The following is a 23,526-nucleotide window of genomic DNA, read 5'->3' as shown; positions in this document are numbered from 1 at the left end:
AATACATTCAGTAAAACGTTGAGCGAACTTTAAACGATAAACGTTTTTTAGGGTTAAAGCGTAAACATGGTGGGAGGCAAGTGATACAAATTAGCTTATCGTAACACCATATTATGTGAAATGCATCCCTGTGAAAGTTAAGCGTGATACAACGGGTGTGATACGCCGAGCAGTTCTCCCCCTGAACTGTAATAAGAGATGATCAACCAGCAGGGGGGGTCCAAGACCTGTATTTGTGATTGAAAGCGCTGCACATTTAGTCCCTTTTGTAAAGGAAGCCTTCCTTCACTTCACGGACCGGTCTGTTCTTAGTCGCCTGATTTTGTGTCTTTCTTTTCTTTCTATTCTTATTTCCTCTCTCGTCTCTCCCTCAGTCATCATCTCTTGTCTTGGCTGATCTCAGACCAGCTGCAGCAGACGGATCTCTGTCTATAACTCCAGCTGTGTGGCTCCAGTCCCGCAGGCTGGGTCGGCCATGTTGTTGTGTGGGGGTTGATGGAAGTTTAGTAGTAGGAAGTGGAGGCTACAAAGCGCTGGGATACTTCAGGGTCTCACTTTTTTTTTTCTTTGCTTTTTTTTTTTTAAATCACTGTCATGCCGATGCAGGACTCATCCTCGCTGACCCGTCCGCTCTGATAACAATGACCGTCTCCTCCATCGCCCCCGCCATCCTCTCCAAGACTGCAACACTTAAGCTGCTTTGATTTAACTTCACAAAAAAAAGAAAAAGAAAAAAAATCTGACCACAGTTGACTCTGCTGGATGCGTAAAGTGGGGATGAAGGCGACTCGGTTCCGTTTGAAATAACTCGGATATTTTTCTTTTGCTTTTTGCTGATCTGACTCGAGGGGAACAGAGGGGGGAAAGAGAAAACACCCACCGAGGACTCGGATTTGAGAAGGTAAATGAAAAGGGGAAAAAAAGAAAAGTGGTCTTTGTCAGAGCAGCGGGATCAGATAAAGATGGGCCGAAGCGCAGCTGCTCGCCTGTCTGGGCTGTCAACAAAGGAAATTAGATGTCCAATAATAACACAGACATGCTTGTAGATTTTCTATGTAGTGTGTGAATGTTCCTTTATCCTGCAAACCAGCCGCTTTGTGTCATTTTATAGGACATCAGCGAGCAGTCGGCATGCTTTCAGTCCCAGAGGAATACGGTATAAGTATACTGGATTGCAGATGAATAATCAAAGTAACACAAGCTGAGTGTTCTGCAGTTTGATAAAATAGCAGGGGTCTAATGATCATTTCACGGTTTAATTATCATAAACACGAGTCTTAAATTGTCATCGTGGGATTATAGTGGTAAATTAGAGATTAATTGCCAAAAACCCGTGTGAGAAAAAATGGATTAAATCCTTATTTTCTCCCATTTTCTATGTGTTCACTTGTCAGCGTGTTAATTAGATTAAATAACTGAGAAAAGTTGATTCCACAGTGCTGGATTCGGATAAAGATGGGTTTAAAGAGAAAGAAGAAGAAGAGGAGGAAGAGGAAGAGGTTTGGGTTCTTTTTGTGATGCAGAGTCACTCATTTAACAGCTGAGTCACACTTTGAGGGGTTGCTTATTCTTCTCTCACTCCGACCTTTCAGTCTCCACTTTTAGGACACGGGCTTTACTTGCACACATGTTCTTTGAAGTCTGTAAACTGTTAAGACTTCAAGTGACTCGGTGTGGTGTCATATCCTGAACAGCTCTGCACTTTTGCACAACTATGTAAGTGAATCATAGCAGCTCTGAATCCTTATAAGGTCTGGCGAGGTTGGAGAGAAGGCAGTTGTGTTGTTATTCGGGCTTTGGAGTGTGATCTTTCACCCCTGGAAGGTTCCTGTGAAGACATTAAAAAGTTACAGCTTTTAATGTTACCACCGAAGCTGCTAGAAGTACTTATTGAATTGATTCATTTGTTGAAGTTTGCAGCTGTTGTTTTGATGTTTTTAATGCACAATTCCTACAGTTTGATGGTCTGAGTCATCAGTGGTGATGCAACAGCATCAGCGTTCTCGGAACACCTAGGATGGGTTGGATGTCAGAGGGTTAAAAAGACAGTTGACAGTTTCCAGGCTGATCTGTTTGTAGAGAAAATACTCAGTGGATCATTTAGTTTGTGTGTTTTTAGACTGATGTTGGGCTTAACAGCAAAATATTGTTTTCTTTATAGCTCAGGATACCTGAAGTGATGCCATTTCTTCTTTTGACTGACATGAAACTTCCCCTTCTTTAAGGTCTTCACTGAACGAAGATACTAATAGTAGAAGATGTGAAATTTTGGAATTTCATCACATGATTGGTTAATAAGGTCATCTTCTAGCGTGTCAAATCAGTTCACCACTCTAAGAATGTTTCTTTTCATTATTTTTTTTCTTTTTCAAACTCAGCACTTCACTCGCTTCTTTCTCCAGCATGTGAGGGAGTGAAATCAGAGCAGTGCTCTCCATGCGTGAAAAAAGAAGGCGCATGAACAAATATCTAAGAGTTACCCTCTTATCAGCAGTCTGTAAGGGAGAGTGAGTTCTGATATTGCGAACAAAGCGCTCCAGTGTTTCCTAAACTCTGCTAATGCCACAGTCCACATGTCAAATACAGCTTTTGTTTCTATCTCAGTGAAGAAGACTCTAACCTAGGCTGTATTGGGGGTTTTGGAGTCACCCTTTGTTTTTCGATGTTGACACTTAAAACAATCTGTCCTGTTATGTGCTGGCAAAAGGATGATTCCCAAAAATAGCACGCCATTCAGGATTTCTCATGAGAGCTTTTATTCTGAAAAATGTGTGATGTCTATTCTCTGGCAGCACAGTAACTGACATGAGCACAACCACAAGCTGTTCAGTGAAGTTTTGAGACAGGTTAAATAAAGTCAGTTATGATAATAATGTAAATAACCAAAACTGATCTTTTTCCTTTTTTCTGTTGGACTGAAGTCAAACACTGCTGAGCGAGGAGGCTCTTCAAGCTAAACTTGTTCTCAGATCGATGTCAAAGTGTTGTAAGCCTCAGGATCAGCTTACTGTGAGCACGCTTGCAACAGAACTCGACACCCAGTGCAGAGTAAATCTCATTATGAACCATTTATTGATGTTTCTCTTGATGCTGCGGGGCTTCAGATCTCCACCGTCACATGACGTTTCTCCAGACCCAGATTTAACTCTTTGGCATCAGAGGAATGTCGCAGGCTGCATCTGTTGAAGATCTGAAGCCCATTAAAGCTCCACAGACCCGCCCAGTCTGCATCCGCAGCGACAGTAGCTAACAGCTGCCCGGCAAGATGCTGGGCAGTATTTCAGTAAGACCTCTGATGACTGATGGAGGAGGAAAACGCCACCATACTACCCTTCAGCTAAGCTGCCAAGCTCTCACCCAGCCAACTATCAAGATCTAGTTAATCTAAATCTCAGAGGATTTGAGCCTGTTCAAACTACTGAGAGTCTTACTGTATCTTAGAATATCTTAGAATCAGGCTTCAATTCATGTATAATGCATGGCATGCAAAAGGAAGATGTAATAATTTATACTTCACTAGCACAGCTTTATCTTGGGTAACTTATCAGGCTAGCAACACTTTCATGTATCATATCTGCATATGCAAATACTTCAAAAAGTTGAAAATTAAAAGAAAAAAACATCTAATGAAAGAGGTAAATCCAGATTTATTTCTATTTATTGCCACGGTAGCAGGCAGACACTCCTTTTGTAGCCATATATTAAATATGTATGCAGTGGTTTGAGGATTCCTCTTTTGAGTTTCAGCATTTTGACTCCCACCATATTGTTTGTTTGCTTTTTGGAGTCAGAAGTGACCATATTTAGATGGGAATCTTGAGTGTTAGGTTATCAGCAAACATTATCTATTCATACTGAGAGGTACTGGCTGCTAAACTACTAGTATCACTCAAAAACTACAACACACACTTCTTGGACGGACTCTTTGTTAAATAAACACACGCAGTCATGTTACGGTAAGATAATGGCTTTAAACATAATCCAAAAGATGAAACACCAACACAGTTGTGAGGTCTGTACTACAAAGCAAGATTAGTGTGATAGCGAGCTATGTCGGGGTTAAAGTCGGAGTTTTCTGTGTCACTAAAGTGGCTAAATCACCATGGTAACCTAACCTAACCTGGTTGGTTATGTGTTTGGTTTAAAATGTTTTAAAATTGACTAGAAGCGCTGCGTTTTCACTGAATTTTATTTACAGCATGTTTTATGTTCAATGTGTTTTATATGTGCAAGTTGTTAAGCTGTACCTTATTATCATACCGGTTGCTTCAGGAATGTGCATATAACAGTGAATTGAATTAGCATGGGTAAAAACTAGCAACAACTGCAGCTCTCACATTAAATAAAATTAAAAAAAAACATGAAACAATTTGTCCGATTATAAGTTCTGAATTGGATTTTTGATGGGGATGTCTCATAAAAGTTTGTGTAATGCTGCAGGTTATTCTTTGCAAGCAATCAGTTCTTTTCAGAGTGACTCTTTGGTCTATTTAACAATACAAAAACCAAAAGAAACAAGTTAAAATTCATATAAAAGCATAAAAAAACAGCAAATCCAGGCATTACTGTAGCAGTAATAGGTAAAAATCAGATTTTGTTCTGGTTTCTGATCATGGGACTCCTCCACATTCAGCTTACTCATCTAAACATTGTCTCTGCAGCCTTCTTAAACACTCTGAACTGTGATCCCTGTAAAACTCTTCAGTATAATCCAAGAGAGTGACGGAAAAATGCTCTCCTCTCTGTCTTATCAGCGTTTTGTGAAGCCTCTGTGGAATTATCACTTTGTGGTCAGAGTCAGGGAAGGAAGCCAAAAGAAGGTCGCTGATAAGAAATGTTCAGGTTTGAATTATCAGTCTTACAAGAGATCATGGAAAAAACAGGAGATGGGTTTTAACTGAAACTCAGATCACGTTAGCTTACGTAAATACACAAATGAAACAAAGCAGGCAAAAGAGTTCTTCGAGAAAAGAGTGAAAGCTTGAAAACGCTAAATACAAAAGGTTAAGGGTCTGAGTTGCTGTCTGAATCTCAGATGTTTATGGAGGGATGCAGTCCCTCGGGGGAACATCTGGAGCTGCCTCAGATGTCCAAAAATAGTCGTTTTTTTGGTTTATTATGTATTTCCTGTAATACTTGACAGTCTAAGGGAGCGCCGAGAAGCTCTCACATGCAGGCAGGCAGGTTTCGGCAAGTATCAGCTTTGTTGATGTGTCCTTGAGCAACTCACCGAATCCCCTGTCAGCTGTCTGTGCCACAGTAGCTCACTTGGCAATCTGACCTCGCTGGAAGAGGAATATTAAACAGAGATAGTGTCTAGTCTTTGGGTCTTTTGAGACTCTGTGGAAACAGAAGGAAGCTCAGCAGTGATGGAAAACATATTTATGTTTCTGTGTTGCAGGTATTTTTCACCTCTCTGTCGTTCACGCTACAGAAAAGGCTTCTGCTGGTGATATACAAGTGATATATAGATAATTTCTCAGTTTGTTGGGCTGGAAAATGACAATCTTTAATCTGAGCAGAGCATTTTTGTACCAAATGAAAAAGCTTTTATTCCATATCAACACCAATAGCGACACTGATACTTTTTACTAATAAAGCCAGGTTAACGTGGCTGTCTCTGAAGCACTTTGGGTCAGCTTCTGTTGTTTAAATGTGTACATGCTGTAAATAAAATAGATGTGAAAGTCAACGCAAAAAGGTTCTGACGTGTTTTCGAGGTGCATTTTTTTTATTTCTCACTTATTTAGCACAATTCAGTCAGCTAGATATTGAACTCAGAGGATAAAAACAAAGTATCAGTCCTATCGTACTAGTATCAATCCAGTACCAGCATTGGTATCGATACTGTCGATATTTGGGTCTATCCGCCCGCATCTAGTGATATGTCAAGCTTTCTTACTTACTGATCTTCTGGCTGTCTGTCAGAACATAGCAGTCCTTAGACAATAGCACCAAACCTTTCCAATCAGATAGTAAAAGGGGCCTTGGTTTATATGTGCATGTGCTGACATGTAAGCTTCCCCATTTTTAAACCCTTCACCTTCCTCTCTCATTGTTCCTTTATGGCTCCGACTGGTGCTACTGGGAGTCTTCTCGTGTTTGCATGCTGTTGTAGGTCATGTTAGCATCCTGGGGGCAGTGGGATGTTGTCCGCAATTAGAGTAAGTTACTATAATTAGCAGCAAGGCAGATTTTCCTTCTGGCTTCATGATTCTGCTACAGATCTTGTGTTGCGCTGAGTGCAAGAGAGAGTGAGGCATTTTGATGTTAGTGTGATTTTTCTTGTGATTGTGGAGGTTTGGGGGGGGGGTTCATGACAGCTATGCATGCTCACTGGCCTTAACATTGTTGCTGTTGCATCTTTTATTTTTGTGCCATATTTTCTCCTAAAGCTCTCGATTTTCAGTGTAGACAAAGCCTGTGGTGTCAGTATGTGATGACTGGCAGACTGACAGAGAGCTAACTGAGCTGATTTAGAGGCTTCAGGCAAAGCCAGTCCTCTTTGTATCGTCACAGCAAAGAGCCCTTAAGAGCCTCCTCTTCAGCTGATAGCCCTCATAATTCTGCTCATGTGAGAAGCCCATGAACGCAACAAATATTTAATAGGCCAAAGTGACTGTAGAGTCAGAAGTCTTCAGTGTTTCAGCTACTGCCACCGGTGGTCACTCCTCTTTTTTTTGTTTTCTGTTATTATCCTCTTAAGTTAAATCCACCATCCTCATAATCCTCCTAGTAATTTAAGCTGGTAAAGCTGGCTATGAGCCCGTTTGGCCCCCTCCTCATTCAGCACAAGCATTCAGCAAAACTCTCCCTGTACCCTACATTTCATAACATTTCTTTCTTCACACAACCAGTAACAGGAATCGTATCTGAGTTTTTATCATTGGGGTTTTGGAAGGATATTGTGACACTGAGATAGGAATCTATCTGTTTAGTATGCTCCACTGCAGTTATAGCCCAGCCTTCAGTTAAACACCATATATCATAGTTATTGCTTCTGTATTAATACAAATAGGATGAGGAAGTGAGTGTGTGCTGACAGATAAACTCCTTTCAGTATCCGATGGGAATTTCAGTGAATTTAACTTGCTAGCTTAAAGTACAGAACCTTAAATGTACTGTCAACAGGCTGATAGCTTTGTTGTTAAACTTTTAACAGCATAAATCAAATTTAGGATTATTGTTAACACTTTTCATTTTTGATCAGCTTATTGATCATTGTATCGAAAAGCAAACAGCATGCTAACTTTAACAATTACCTAATGAACTCAGTATCTTTCTTTTTATGAAGACTAAAGCACTGTGAAGCCATGCTTATCAACCACTGTGATTTAATCTAATTGCTAACCAAATAGTCCATGTTGGTATTTTGCAAGAAATATTTTCTATGTTTGGTATCTTAGTTTATTGTTAAAGCATGCTAATGTTTCCTAACCCTTAACAAAAAACAAGAAAGTGCATACTTACAGAACTTGGCTGCCACAATGCCGGATTTGAGTCAGTATTTGTGCTATATTAATAAAAAATAAAATGAAATGAACATGCTATATTTAAAAAAACTAATTTTTGACTTTGTTTATTGTGAGTTTTGTCTCATTTTTGACAAATTAATTTCACTCAAAATCCAGGTTCAGGAAGGTGTAGGTTTTTTTCCCCAATATTGTGTAAAATCCTACAAAAAGAACAATTATATGATATTATCATATGAGAATATCATATATCATACGTGTGTGCAACAATGTAGTTTAAAATATCCAGTTTATCATCAAAGCCCAAATACAAAAGCTGTGACCACTTTCACGCATGAACTGTGGCGTAAACAGCATCTGTGAGACATCTGACAGCTGTTGAATTTGTCTTTCAGTTGCTGGGTGGATGCTTTGATCTCTCTGACTACATCTGATCAGATATCTGATCAGATATCTGATCAGATGTAGTCAGAGAGATCAAAGCATCCACCCAGCAACTGAAAGACAAATTCAACAGCTGTCAGACCAGCACTGAAACCCTTCAATGCTAAAAAATAAGTCTTGTAGCATTGATTAAAAAGACTAAACTTTGAACACACTGATTTTTTTAAAATCACTTTTAGGAGCATTTTTTTGTAGCTTTATCAGAGGGATGGTGAAAATGTTAAACAAAGATCACATGTGAACTGAAGGCATCGCGTTTATGGCCGATTCTTGGTTCCTCTTTCCTTCTACAAAATTGATTTTTCCAAAGCAGAAAAGAAATCATCTTAACAAATAAGTTATTAATCCATTATCTCACTACATTACTACACTGACCAAAAAAACTGTGATGTGTAATTATTTAACAGCATTCTGGTATAGTATAAAAATAAAAGAGACATACTTTATTTTTAAATCTCTCAACTTCAGTATTTATGATAATTTTGGGAGACTGACGTCACTTTTATGAAATGACTGAGGCCTTATTTTTGGAAGGAAAAACATTTCTAAAGTGCAGATATTCCCGGGATGCCGGCCAGTATTTTACGGCGTGATAGCTTAACTGCTGACCGGGCGGGCCAGGCACCCATCTGTCTAAATGTGAAATACAAGGCCACCCGAGTCGACCACTGAGCAAAGCCCTCTGCTTTCCGTGACACTGGTTTTGTCTCGAGGTTAAAGGAAAGTTTGGTTCAGAAAAGTGTTTTTTTTTTTTTCCATGCCAACATTCTCAGCATGTCAGCTGCAGATCTAAAATCTGAGATCAGATTTACCGACATATTCATTTGAAGCAGTTTTTAAGAAATCCGTCTTTCTGACACAACTCCACTAACTGACCACCCATAAAAAATGTTTTGTGGAAGACGACCAGTACCCAGCATGACTTGCAACCTGCAATTTGCACAGTTTTATTTAAGCAAAGTGTTCTGAATCTTTGGAAGGTTTCTGCGGTTTGTCCCCGTTTTGTTGATTTCTTTGGCAGTTTAGCTGAAGAACTCGATGAACTCTTGATTATGAACCTCCCTCTACGATGAGGACAAATCCCTCCCACCTCCCAACATCAAGGCCACTGTTACAAAATCAAAGAGAGATGTATTACTGCACCAGTAGATCCTCTTTCACTGATGATTGTACAATCACTGCCCTGTAATTCAGTGCGCTGCTGTAACCAACTGTGCCGCCGTATTGCTCAGTAGCGCTGTGTTTAGTCTACTTCCACGCTGAACATATCAGCTCTTTATAAAAATCTTTTACCTCTTTTGTTTTACTGTCTTGGAGTGTCAGTAAACCAGCTCCTACTCTGCGTTCAGCCGTTGTTCTTGGCAAATGAAACCGTTCTGATCTCCCAGCGCTCAGACTTCTTTACGAGCGTATCTGATTGTCTCCACATTTTCCAGGCCTTCACTCCACAAAAGAATGCCTCAGTGTGACTCCATCCAAATTATGTTAGGAAGAGGAATGACAACCACGCCGATAGAGACACATCAATGCTTTAAATCTTCCAGCGTGGTCAGGCTGAGGCATTGATAGATTGTGAAATGGTAGACGACTTGGCAGAGACGTGTAAAAAGCAGAGGACCAAGATGCCCGGACAAAGACACAAAATCCAGGAATCTCAGGCTCGGACACGAAAATGACTCACAGTTTTGTCCGACACAGATTATTGTGTCGCTCATTTATAATCAAATTTGTAGTAATTTCCTTTTGCTGTCATTTTGTATCACTTTGTAATATGATTGTGTGGCTTTGAGTGTTTCTTAGTGGTTTTGTTGCATTTTGTTTCTGGTCAGTTTATGCTGTTTTCTGTGTCGCTGTAAGTATTTGTTGGTTGCTTTTTCTCTTTGCAATCATTTTATTCTTTTAATTTTTACGTCTGTTTTGTGATTATCCGACGATGTCTCTTTATGGTTTCTTTAATTTTCTTTATAGTGGCTATTGGGCCTCCAACAAGGCTGCCTTTATCTGTACGTAGCTTTTATGAACATAATCTGTGACATAGCCAAGTAGCAGAAGATTTCCACTTTCCCTATCTGGCCTCAAGGTCACATCTCAGCTTTTTGCGCATGATGTGGTTCTGTTGGCTTCATCAGGTGGTGACCTCCAACTTGCTCTGGAGTAGTTCTTAGCCAAGGAATGGAAATCAGCACCTCCAAGTCTAAGGCCATGTTTCTTGGCCAGAAAAGATTTAAGTGCCCACTGCAAGTCAGGGACAAGTTGTTGCCACAAATATCTTGGGGTTTGGTTCAGAAGTGAGGGGTTTGATTAACCCAAAGCTATGATATGTCAGTCTACATTCTTAACCTCAATTAATCAAAAAGTGAGATTGCAGATACACGGGGCAGAAATGAGTTTCCACCAAGGGTTGATTGGGGACTCAGAGTAGAGACTTTACTCCACATCGAAACGAAAAATATCAGGTGGTTCGGGCACCCGATTAGGATGCCTGAGGTCTTATGTGGTCATTTTGTGTCTTATGATACTTCTGCTACTCTTTGCTGTAATTTGATTGATTTTTAATAAAAGGCATGAACTGTCACTTCATAGAAATGCCTAGGACTGTGACACTTTGGCCCTCTGGATCTTTGGCATGTTGAACCCATTTGGTAACCATCCATGGATGGAGGGCCCCATACAGACTTGTCTGAATTGCAGCAAGGCATAAATGTAGATACTCCAAAGAAATATGCATTTCCCTATATAATGTGGAGTAGATTTAAATAGCATAAAATCTGTTATTTGTTTACAGAGTCTCTTGATGGAACAGGAGCATCAAGTAATAGATGGTAATAGTGAAAATGACACAACTGCACAGTTTTATCTACATGGCCTTGTTTGAGTGATTCAAATCGGATTTTACATTTATCCATATGTCCCAGTTACCACATGGCTTATAGTCTTAGAGGTTTTAACAACAATAAAATGATTCACATAATCATATCAGGTCAATACATTTTTATTTCATAATGCTTGTTCCAGTTCCTGCAGACCTTATGTTGTAGTCAGTAATCCTATATGCCCCTCAGCCCCTCCATCTATACTGTCTCATCCTCTTCCTCTGTTTACACTGAAATAATATCTTCTTGTTGTGTGTTCTTTCTCAAGGGTGAGAAGATGGGGTGCATAAAGAGCAAAGAGGACAAAGGCCAGACGATGAAGTATCAGCCAGAGAACTCCCAGGCATCTGACACCAATACCGCCACCACGCCTCACGTCGGTCACTACGGACCAGAACCCACCCAGCTGCAGCAGAGTCAAATTCCCTCATCTTCCTCTGGCTCGGGGGCAGTAAATTTCAACCACACCCTCACGCCGTTTGGTGGCTCTTCATCTGCCATTACTCCCTTTGGAGGAACGTCATCTTCTTTCTCCGGTCCTGTGTCCAACTCATTCTCTGGTTCCGTCCCCAGTGAGTAGAGTTTTACTGCGTGATGTCAATACTGCACTGATAATGGTGTTCATGCAAAATGAAACCACTGTTTACTTATATCTTTATTATTTAAAGCTCAACATGTACATCCTATGGAGAGCTTTGCAGACAGATGTCTACATGTTGCTTCTGTCTAACACCAACTGCAGACATTCATTTGATGTCATGCGCACATCAAAATGTGTCCACTGTATTAGACCCGGTTGCTAGGGAAATATTTATTGGTATAGAAGCACATTTTGGTGATCGCATTTCTCTGCAAATGCTCGCTAACTACTAGCCGAGTGTTAGAAAAACTCAAAAAAGTGCACCACAAACCAAAAATGAAGAAAATTAACCTTAAAAATAAAAGTTGTGCCTCAACACTAAAGCTAGCGTATTTCAAAAGGTGCAAGCTTTACTTTGAAGCAAAATGATCCACGTTTGCAGTTTGTGTTGCACTTATTCACTTGATCCTACATTGTCACCATGATTGCTATGTGTCCAAAATGGTGGACAAGTTAATGTCATGTGGTTAGCAGTCACGTGTCTGCAAACCTCAATAGGACTGGAAGTCTTTTTATGGCCTGTCACCATCTAGTGATCTTCAGATAGAGTGCAGTTTTAAGTAATTCCTGCATTGACTCAATTTTTCCAATTCAGAACCAGTTTCCATGTTTTATACTGTCTGTAGTGGCTCTTGCCTATGTTGATGTTGGTCCTTCTGCTTATTCCCTGCAGAAGAGAAGATAGAAATCCTGATGTTTTCAGTTCAGTCCACCTTCAATCAATCAGCTTTTGACATGTATATAGATATATGTTTATGTATATTCTCGTAAATGGAGAACAGATCTTTCACTGTTGGCTTTTTGGTAGATGCGTCTCATAATCCTTGACTGTGTAACTGAAGAGTTAAGCAAACAGACACCAACATGGGATCATAAATCTGCCTTAAATCAGGCTTTAGTTTTATTTCATCAACATTACGTCCTCTTTGTTTTGTACTAATGCAGTCCACTTTTAGCTGTCACATCGCTGGCCCAAGTTCGATGTCCTGAATATTGATTTGAATGTTACAGTGACATAAACTGAAAGAGCTTTATGAAATAGAAAATTCCCATCACATATGCTGAGACGGTCAGGAGCTGAAATGCAAAGTAAACATAATTTGTATTACAGTAAAACATAAATGGGATAAAACATGCAAACATTATTAATATTAGGCTTAGCCTGGTCAGCATGCTGATCTGGCTTTACGGTGTCACAGCTAATGCCGGTCGTTGTTATTTGAAGTTGTTGGCGATAACAACTATCGGCTCTGATCACACAGCTTACAGCGATCCTGAGAGCCCTCCTGTTTAGGTGGGATTTAGGTTGTAATCCTCCTCCATGATGGATTATCTGCTCTCAGAGGGGGATAAAGGTGGCACTGCCATGGTATTTGCTTTCTGCAGGTGATAATAGAATTACTGTTGACAGCATTGTTGTCAGTGGTAGGTATATGAATATCATGTCTGGGCATATGGCTACACAGTAGGCAAAATATTGCATGGAAAGATAGAGCACCTGTGTTCTCAAAAGTGATATACTAATAAACTTTATTATTACATGGAAAGCAACACTATCAAATAAAACCAGTTTTATACGGTGGCAGTTGTTTACCATGTGTGTAAATTTCACTGTCTGTCTTGACAGCATCTATTCTCAGTCATATTTCCATGCTGGTAAGACACAAACATTGTCGCATCGCTGTGATGTTATTCTTTTCAATTCTTTGTCTCTTTTTATGTTGTTAGGTGGCGTTACATTCTTTGTGGCCTTGTACGACTACGAAGCCAGAACGTCAGATGACCTCACCTTTAAAAAAGGAGATCGTTTCCAGATCATCAACAATACGTAAGAATCGCTCCAGTTTCTCTCTCAGTTTATGAAGCGCCTGTATGAAAATGCTTCCTCGTGAGTACTGCTGCGATTACCAGATGCCTTTCTTTGTCGCAGCAATGCACAGCTGCACCTGTTCGCCGTGTGTCGGCCTCAATGAATGACTTAGATTGCCACTTGTCTCCTAATGCCAGCTTTCTACTGGGAACTGTGCACGTCTGCTCTGGCAGAAATGTTGCCCCGGGTTATATTATTGTAATGTAAAATAGATTAGTCTCATTCAGTCCCATTTAGACGTTAGCATTTAGTGTTAAACACATTTTAAAGACTGATTTTGAATCAAATAATGAGGTTTACAAGTGCAAACAAGATTGAAAAGAATTTCGAAGTATTTCCACAGGGCTTACCCAAAAATTATAAGCAATCATTTACAGTTTTTTTCTGTTCCAGGTATCAGTGACACTATTATTTGATGATCAGTCTTTGGTTGAGTGTTAACTGAACAAGTCATTTATCTCATCTCCTGTGTCGCTGTCACACTGCAGAGAAGGAGACTGGTGGGAGGCTCGCTCCATCAACACAGGAAAGAAAGGCTACATCCCAAGTAATTATGTGGCTCCTGCTGACTCCATCCAGGCTGAAGAGTAAGACCTTGTTGCTGCTTCTTATAACCTCATTACTCCAGCTATGACAGCTGCACCAAGAAGCTATGACCTCATATTGCACAAAGCACGCTATCCAACATTAACAGCCTTTAAAAAGCTTTATGATGTGATTGTGACATTCAAAAGAAGGGAATGCATTAAATGCGTTCCTGCTTTTTTGTTTTTTGTGTTTTTAACCATTCAAGTCCTTAGTCACGTCTGAGCATTTTATTCAAATGCTCTTTCTTTGCAGGTGGTACTTTGGTAAAATGGGACGCAAAGATGCTGAGAGGTTGCTGCTGAATCCAGGGAATCATCGAGGAACTTTCTTGGTGCGAGAAAGTGAAACTACTAAAGGTGATTATATTCAGCAAAGTGGGAGGAGTCGTTTCCGGGCGTGGATGGATTACAATCTAGCATGGTCACTGCAGATGTATCATTTCAGGTTCATTGTTTTTTCTATTGTCATTGATCTCTGTCGTGCTGGGGTTTTGCTTCTTGCTGCTGTTTTCCCCACCTTCAGCTTTCCACATGTAAGTGGGGAAAAGCAGGGAAGACCCAAGACAGATACTTATCGCCAAATATAAACTACTGCAAATGGAAATAGAAATGTTCTTTTGACTAAAGTGGTCCAGGCTGAAAATCCTGTTGCTGCATGGATCATGCTAGTCCATAGCAACTGAAGCACTTTCATGACTTCGTGGCAAATATAAACAATGACATAAGTAATAATTTTGCAATGCTAAAAAAAGTGCTTATCTGAAATACATTCACCACATTAAATCACTCCACTTTCAGATTCTGGGTGGAAGGTGAGTAGGTCAACTATAATGACATGATACAATGAGACTGTTATAGTTGTTAGTGTTAGTATTAGTGAGTCTTTAAAAAAAGATGGACGTATCTATATCAATGTTACCTGTTGATTTTAGCATTTTAAAGCTTCAACATTAGCATTTAGGTTGCTACCATGGCCTCTACTGACCCCAAAAGCCCCTTAGTAGTACCTCAGCCAGATGCCTTTAGTATCCTTGTATAAACCTGGTTGGATATTTGACCACTCTTTATTTAAATTGGTTGATTTGCTGGCACAGACCCGGCTTTAAAATATAGTCCATAAATTATTGTTTGGAGTGAAGTTGGGGTTTTGAGATAGTCTAAGAACACAGCTGTCAGTGTTCTTAGATCTGAAAGCCTTACCTTTACCCCTCCAAAGATACCTCTAGTTATTGTTGTCAAATAGCTAATTCTTTGTCTCGTCTGACCGTAAGATTTTTCTTCCAAAGGCATTTGGTTTGTCCCTGTGCACAGGTGTACATTTCAGTCATGCACGAAGGTGCTGATTCTGGTCAGGGGCAATGTAAAACTGGCTTCACTGTGGACAGTGATGCAGGTGTTATAGCAGTTTTCAGTTCATGGCATGCTCGGGAATTGCAACGGAGGTCACTTACTGATGACTTTGACTACAGTACATTTGAATTCATGCTGTCACATTAATGGATGCACAAGTTTAACACTGCTTGTGTCACAGCTAAATCTTTAAAAAAAATCCTTCTCACCAACTCTAATTTGCAATAAGATTAAAGTATGATTCATATTTGCTGTTCCTCGTCTAGATGAGTGAGCGTTCTCTTAGCCTGTGTGTGAGAAGGGTGGGGGCAGCAATCATTTTCTGCAGCACCCTGTAGCGCGTACGGATGCATAGATCCTGGTACTGTTAAAATAGTAAAGAGAACAAAACCTACAACAGTTGCACAATTTGATCTGCATAAAGCCATGAGGAAGACTAATAACAGCATGCAGCTGCTTTAAAAGAATGAAGCAGCCAGCAATGGTAAGAACTCTCTGTAAAAAATAATTGCCCTTTGTTTGACTTCAGTGTTCAGGCTGTTGTGGTATTGATGTATTTAGCATCAGAAACTGATGGAAGAAACATAAGTCTCCAAAGCAGTGGAGGATACTTTTTTGTGCTAAGAAAACATAAATTCACAGCTGTAAAAAAAGAAAAAAAAAGTCTGAGGAAACCAGAGCTTTATCCTAGTTTGGAAGCCATGTTTTTTAACCACAACAAAGCCAAATCACTCACAGTTGTGCTTAAAAAATGAAAACCACTTCCTGTATGTCCTCCAGGTGCTTATTCTCTTTCCATACGGGACTGGGACGAATCCAAAGGAGATAATGTGAAACACTACAAGATCCGCAAGCTTGATAATGGGGGGTACTACATCACTACCAGAGCACAATTTGACACATTACAGAAGCTTGTGAAACATTATACAGGTATGTACACAGGCAGCACTCCCTGCTCACTCGCTTTTTCTGTGTCATCTCATTCATTATTCATCACAGTCGTTCTTCATACCTCGAGGAATTATCCTGAAAATTACTCTTACTCACAGCTGCTGCTCTGTGCCACGCAGTTTGCCATGCTTCCTTTAGGGTTACCACAGGAGATGAATGGCCTTTAATTTTAATAACAATTGATGGTGCTGTTATAATTTTGAAACTCACACCTCCTCCTTAGCCCGAAGAGAGCTGAGGTTAAGTCTCTGTGATCCCACTCCATTTCAGCTTGGCTCTCGAGAGCGCTCTGGTGTGTTAAAAAGCCACTTCATCTCATTTATATTTCATCGCAGCTGGGATGAGTGCATCTAAAGTCATCCACATCAAATGGAACGAACTGATGGATGAAACTTTACGACACTGAATCCTGCTGGTTAAAAGACTTGTGTGTATTGGTGTGTGGCACTGCTGGGTGTAATGTGTCATTTTGATCTCTCTCGCTGTCTCTGTCACAGAGCATGCTGACGGGCTCTGCCACAAGCTGACCACAGTTTGCCCCACAGTCAAGCCTCAGACCCAGGGCCTTGCTAAAGATGCCTGGGAGATTCCCCGGGAGTCACTGCAGCTGGAGCTCAAACTGGGCCAGGGCTGCTTTGGAGAGGTTTGGATGGGTAAGGCCAAAGCAGCCACATGTTGTTTAGTAATTATCTATATTTATGTACATTGGGAAATACAGAATAAGCCCCAGTTTATATAGAAAATGTCATTGTCCATCTATGTTTATTGTCTCTGTCAGAGCTGGGGACTTATCCACTTCCTTCAGTTGCTTCCTCTTTTTGTTATATCATCTTTATCTCTAGAGATCGTATCTCTCAGGAGGAGAGAGCGAGCTGGATTTATTTGCCGTGAGCCCGTATCCGCTCATCCCAGGGATATTTTGCGAGAATCGCATGCATGACAGCACATGTCTGAGCAATTACAAGACCTAATTAATGATATTGTCTCGCTCCCAGCCCATTAACAACACTGATTACCCCTGTTGCCTGTGGGCTTTTCTCTCCCCCGCATCTCCATCTCCGCAGGCACGTGGAATGGTACAACTAAGGTAGCCATAAAGACGCTGAAGCCGGGGACCATGTCGCCTGAGGCCTTCCTCCAAGAGGCTCAGATTATGAAGAAGCTCAGGCATGACAAACTGGTGCCTCTGTATGCAGTGGTGTCTGAGGAACCCATCTATATTGTCACAGAGTACATGTCCAAAGGTACCGCCAATCCCTGGAGAATAACAGTACTCAGCTGTTTTCCTGTTACACGACACTCCTGAGGTCTATTTTTAGAGAGAAGGAAAAACAACATCAGGTGTGAGCCTGTAGATTTTTCAGGTGGATCACATGCCCTTGCTTTTTTTCCTCTTTAATTTACACATGGTGATTTCCTTGAAGGAAAAATGTAAATTTTATAGGCTTTTTAATTAATATGCTTTAAAAATTGAAAGTCCCTCAGGGTCCCTGGTGGGTCCCTGATGCGGGAAAGTGGAATGGGTAATTGAAAGCTGCAGCAGGTTTTCATAGAAAAAAATTTTCTGAGGTTACTCGGTGACAGATGCATGCCTACGTGTCTGCAGTCTTTGATGCACTCGGGTGCAGTGATTTCACAAAGACACTGACACTGACCTTTCCATACTTTAACTCCAAACAAGAAACATGGATCAGCTAACACTGTGAATCGCAAAATTAATTACCGTCCAACTTAATGCATTATTCACTTTAAGCTATTATTCCGCACTCTGTAGCAGTATGTCGTTATGCAGCTCCCTCACATCCATTATGACTTCTCACACTTGCTTTTAATAGGAAGCCTGCTAGACTTCCTCAAAGAAGGAGATGGCAGACATTTGAATCTTGTCATGCTGGTGGACATGGCTGCAAAGGTGAGACCAGTACCTGTATCTTTTTTTTCTCCACTAGTGCAGAATTCACCTCAGTGCACTGCCAAGTATAGAGCTCTATTTTAAGCTTCTGACATTTAAAAAAAAAAAAAAAAGAAGAAGAAGAATCACAGCCTCAGGTAAACAAGTCCTCCTCTCCCAGATTTGGCACACTTTGCTTTTATTCTTACTCTTTGAAAATCAATCAGACATGAAGAGGTGATGGAAAGTACGAGAAGCTGAAAATTATTAGCTGAAGTGGCGAACGTGAGATGCTGTCTAACCATTTTGGGTTTCTTTTTTTGTGTGTTTATTTTAAAGATCGCTGATGGCATGGCTTTCATCGAGAGGATGAACTACATTCACAGGGACCTGCGTGCCGCCAACATCCTCGTGGGCGAGAACCTGGTGTGTAAGATTGCCGACTTCGGTTTGGCCAGGCTGATAGAGGACAACGAGTACACGGCGAGGCAAGGTGGGTACACGCACACTTAAACACAGGCTGTGTGAGTCACAGGTGAATGAGGTGTCAGGGCAGAAACAGAGAGAGCCTTACAGCTATGACGACTCCCGGTTGTCTCACCTCATGATGAATTAGGCTAACATAAGAAAAACCAGATGCTTCTTTTGATCTCTTATTAGCTTTGCCCTTCACATGTTGGAAGAATTTATCTCTGCTATTTCTGCTTCGCAAGCAGTGTCTTACCCTCATGAGAAAGTGGAGCAAGCTTTAGACGCTTCCAGTGAAGGCTGAAGACTGCAGTTTCCTTCTGAAGTTTGTTTTAGAAGCATCTGTGAAACTTAGGGAACAGTACTGCTCTACAAATTTAATTACAGTCTGAAGACCAGTGGCGTAGAAACAAGAGACAGTTGCCAGTGATGCTATAAAGAAAGAAAGGAGTTAATTACTAAATATGCTCACATTTTTAGTTTGGGATTTAGTAATTAATCACTAAATTAGAGCTGAAGCTAATCGATATATCATGAGATGGATGAAAAAATAATCTTATAAACACACAGTCCTCAAAAATATGCTAAAATGTTGCATTAGCAGCATATTAGCTGAGGGAAGTGGGGCACAGTTGATAGCCTGCTTAAGAGCAGAAAAACTAAATACCTGGGACAGAAGACTAAAAAGATACCTGTGAGCATCTGCTTGGTCAAAGATCTGAAAACATGGTGGCTGTAAAAAAATTCACTTAATCTCATAGACTGTATATAAAAGATGTAACTCCCGTGCCTGGAGAAACTGCGCTGGGTTCTCTATGACCTCAGTAAACACTTTTCAGATGGGTTTATTCTGTTAACAGCTACTTTTAAGACACTTGAATACAACATTACATTCATTTGGTAAATTATAGTCCTGTTTACAGTGAAATAAACAATAGAGCATACTGTTCTTAATAACACATAAGAGGGCAGTGTTTGTTTTTGTTTCTCTGTCACATCCATGTGTTTTAAAACACTGTGATGGTGACAGGGAAACATCACATTGAGACTTTACTACGCTAGATGATGCTACCGTGTCTGTGTCCATCTTTTATGTACAGTCTATATATAAGTTCATGACTGTGGCAGAGATCAATGAACTTTTGTTTGTGGTGCACATGACACAATTTCCATAAGGACTGTTTCTCAGGTAGAGAGTCGTTCAAATGAAACTGCTTTTTGAAATATATATTAATAAATACTTTTAATACTTTAGATATCTTTTTTTAATTATTCAAATGCAGCGTTCTTTATTGTATTGTTTATATTCGTTGTTACCCCTTAAACCTGTTTTCTCTGAGGTCTATTTAAAAAATCTGTATGACTGAGTAGGAAAATATAATGTGCTCCAAATTATATGACTATGGTTAACTGACCTTCCTGTGACTTCCTGGAAATGAAGACAGAAATTAGCCCATATGCCCTCTAGTGGCAGCACTTCACCTAACCCTCTCTCCTGTCTCCTCCATCACACGCAGGAGCCAAATTCCCTATTAAATGGACGGCCCCAGAAGCTGCGCTGTACGGCCGTTTCACCATCAAGTCAGACGTCTGGTCCTTTGGCATCCTGCTCACTGAGCTTGTCACCAAAGGCAGAGTGCCCTATCCAGGTAAGTGACAGGGTCAACACTAGCACACAGATATACACATACCTGGTGTGAAGAAAAGGTGTAGTGCACCAACAGAGCGCAGTGATTAATGACCAGAGCGATCAGCCTGCAGTCTGTCAGCAGACGTTGAGCTGGTGTGCTTGTTAATATCAGAGGATGAAGTGAAGCTGTCTGACATTGTCTGCGCTGGTTGTTTATGGCTCTGTAGGGGGAGTATTGACATGTACACACATGCACACACAGATAGCCTTACACACACACATACACAGACTCTGTGGCACATTTGAGATTAGATGAGACCATCTGGTGGGGGACGATCAGGAGATTGAACACAACTCTTGTTTATAACCATCTGCCAGACCGATTCTGCCCCAGGGAGCAGTGCCCGTAGCCTTCTGTGCTACCTTCACACAGATCAGGTTTATATGTGACGTAGCCTTGAAACTAATATTAGAGGTGTGTGGCTGAAGAGAATCTGATAATTGATTATAGAAGTAAGTTGACATTTTGAGAAATAGACACATATTTATGGTAAACCTGGGGAAACAGCTCACTGGGCTCTGTGAACAAACACCACTGGATTTTATACATTTGCAATTATATGTTTGAAATTGCAGGTATGGTAGCAGCTCAAGGTAGCCATATTCTTACCTCACAGGAACAATTCTCAAATGTAACAATATATTCTGTTGAGGTTTTTGCAAACACACATTTACTAACCATTTGATGTTCATTTGTCTGCCATTGTGGATGTGTTACACCCTTGGTGAGCATGTAGGATCAAGTAAATAAGGCCCAAGTCATCCACTGCCCGACTGCTGTATCACGTTTAAAAGGGCGGACAACTCTCAAGCAATCTGTACATGACATGGATTAATAAACAGTTTAGACCATAAAACAATCAGTAACATGTTTGTTGTCATTGAGAAAGACTCAGACCCGGCTCGGTGTTAGGAAAAAATATATAAAATTAGGATCCTTCCAAGGGTTAGGGTTAGTTAGTTTATTACTTTTGGACAAAGTCTATAAGCTAAGCTTAACTAACAGGTTGGTGTCTTTAGTAATAAATCAAACAAAAAGATTGTATTTCATTTCAAATGAATTATATGAAGCCTTTTAATTTGAGCAAATGTGCAGCTTCAGTAATGTTGGGATTGAAAAATTAGGGATGGAAATTTGTGACTGATTTTTCTCAGTTTAAAGGTGCTAAATGATTACACGATTGGCAGGTCTGTCACAATATTCTTTATCTATTCTGTTTTAAATACACTTTTATGATAGGCAAATCAGTTCACAAGTCTATAGGACAAACTCCCATGGAGCCCAAGCAATCCCAAATCTTGTCTTGAAATCAAAATATAAAAGAGTGAGTGATATTTTTCCTTAAAATGTTTATTTAAAAACATAAACCACATGGACTGTTGGTTATAAATTACTAATGCTACCCAGTCATGTGCAAAGCGTTAAAGCCTCCTGCCACTGGGATCCAATGCGTCAATACAAGAGCAGTAAATTTAGGTCAGCGTAAAGAGTAATATCACAAAGTGGTAACAGAAGGTGCTTAGTTTTAATTGACTTTTAACATAAATAAATCAATTAATATTAAAATGCAAGTGAAGAATTTCAAGCTGAATTTCTTATAGTATTGGGGTCCACCTGCAGTACAGATATATGATTTGCCTATTACTACTTAATTTATTTATTTATTTTACATACAGCATGGATATCATCAGCACCATTATATTGTGACACTCAAATAGTTTTTTTTTAATCACGACTTGCTGCTGTAGATTGATATTCAGCAGGGAGGGGATTTGCTAGGCTTTCAATCCTTTCTGTTGATGGTGGCTGTGATTTTAATGATGCACTCTGGATTTTCTGTGGAACATGCAGCCTCCTGAGCCCTCTTATCTCTTCTTTTTCCATTTGGGAAAAAAAAGGCTTGAACAAAAGCTCTTACAGCCCTCTCTGTCTCCACTCCATCTCCACCTCAGGTATGGTGAACCGGGAGGTGTTGGAGCAGGTGGAGAGAGGCTACCGCATGCCCTGCCCGCAGGGTTGTCCCGAGTCCCTTCATGAGATGATGAAGCTGTGCTGGAAGAAGGAGCCCGACGAGAGGCCAACCTTCGAGTACCTGCAGTCCTTCCTGGAGGACTATTTCACCGCCACAGAGCCACAGTATCAACCTGGAGAAAACCTATAGCCAGACTGGACTCTTCTGTGTATCCCTGCACCCAGAGGAAGCTTGTTTAATGACAAGTCCAGAAAAAGTTGACCGGAAACTGCCAGTCACACAAACCACTACTTGCTCTACATTTTCTCTCTCCCTTTTTTTCTGTTTCCAGTGTCCACACAAGATTTTGTTGCATTTCATAATTTTGTGTTAACCTACGGTACTACACAAGTCTTAGATGTGTGAATTTCTGAATATGACTGTGGTTTCCGATTTCAGAGATATGTTTCAGATACACTCCACGTGGGATTCTTACTCCTGTGAAATAAGCTGTGACGAAGCCTCGCGGACGAAAAACCCACTGAGAAAAGCCGGCCGTCGCACTCATTTGCCTCCAAATTTGTGCTGTAACAATAAATTATGCAACATAATGATTAATTGTTGATAAGAAATAATATATTTTCCTAACAGGGAGACATTCTCAGGGTGAGGTTGATGGTCCAAATTCCACACGGCTTATCTTTATTCACGTCATCAGTTGCAGTAGACATGATTAAGATTGTGATAAACTCTGTCTTTTATTAAAAAAAACAAATATGTTCCTAGAATTTATAATCTCACGGACATTGATTTAAAGCTTCATTTGAAGACTTCCCCTCGCTGTCCATCATCCTCCAGAAGAGACTTTGTGATTACAATGCCATAATTCTTTGTGTCCCTCACTGCCCCGGTTACTATAATCCCACTGTAATCGCTGCAGAGACATGCTTACATGAAAGACGTTTGTATAGTGTGTCACTGGGTCTATTTAACGGTTTAAACAGGGATGGGATGAAACTCAGACTCTCGTGTTTTATGGTGACTCTGCAAAAACTGTTGTTTGTATGGCAGTGATGTGTATGATAGCTCTTCTCTTTGCTCCTGTATGGACTCGACAGGACAGTATTATATTGTTATTAATGCCAGTTGATGACCGAGCTTGTAATGAAGGGCTTTATAAACTCCTCATTTTGTATGATTATTGATAAAATTGACAAGACTGCAAAGTTTACCGGGGAGGCAGGTTGTGGGTGGAGACTCACCTGGGGAATTTGTACAATAAAACGCGATTTTACACAGTGTATTTTTATATTTTTATTATTCACTTAGAGACCAGAC

The 23,526-nt window shown here is 40.3% G+C and overlaps 1 protein-coding gene across 1 annotated transcript; it reads left to right on the top strand.

The window, feature by feature from the left end:
- The first annotated feature begins 279 nt into the window (after positions 1 to 279).
- On the top strand, positions 280 to 23,487 carry LOC120741129 (tyrosine-protein kinase yes-like). Its single transcript, XM_040043818.1, has 12 exons — positions 280 to 901; positions 11,058 to 11,361; positions 13,158 to 13,257; positions 13,788 to 13,886; positions 14,140 to 14,243; positions 16,017 to 16,166; positions 16,685 to 16,840; positions 17,252 to 17,431; positions 18,023 to 18,099; positions 18,418 to 18,571; positions 20,064 to 20,195; positions 22,190 to 23,487. The coding sequence occupies exons 2-12, from the start codon at positions 11,067 to 11,069 to the stop codon at positions 22,396 to 22,398; spliced, it is 1,656 nt and encodes a 551-aa protein (XP_039899752.1). The 5' UTR covers positions 280 to 901; positions 11,058 to 11,066; the 3' UTR covers positions 22,399 to 23,487.
- Positions 23,488 to 23,526: the final 39 nt, after the last annotated feature.

Source organism: Simochromis diagramma, unplaced genomic scaffold, assembly GCF_900408965.1.
Source record: "Simochromis diagramma unplaced genomic scaffold, fSimDia1.1 OVJJ01000602.1, whole genome shotgun sequence".
NCBI classification, from domain to species: domain Eukaryota; kingdom Metazoa; phylum Chordata; class Actinopteri; order Cichliformes; family Cichlidae; genus Simochromis; species Simochromis diagramma.
Note: the sequence above shows the minus strand (reverse complement) of the source record. Positions and strands in the feature narration are given on the sequence as shown.

Bases quoted from the DNA above. Each gene is read 5' to 3' on its own strand.
- LOC120741129 (XM_040043818.1), top strand. From the start codon at position 11,067: ATGGGGTGCATAAAGAGCAAAGAGGACAAAGGCCAGACGATGAAGTAT. The intron at 16,167-16,684 runs GTATGTACACAG...TCTCTGTCACAG, and splicing joins GCTTGTGAAACATTATACAG to AGCATGCTGACGGGCTCTGC. The intron at 17,432-18,022 runs GTACCGCCAATC...TGCTTTTAATAG, and splicing joins CACAGAGTACATGTCCAAAG to GAAGCCTGCTAGACTTCCTC.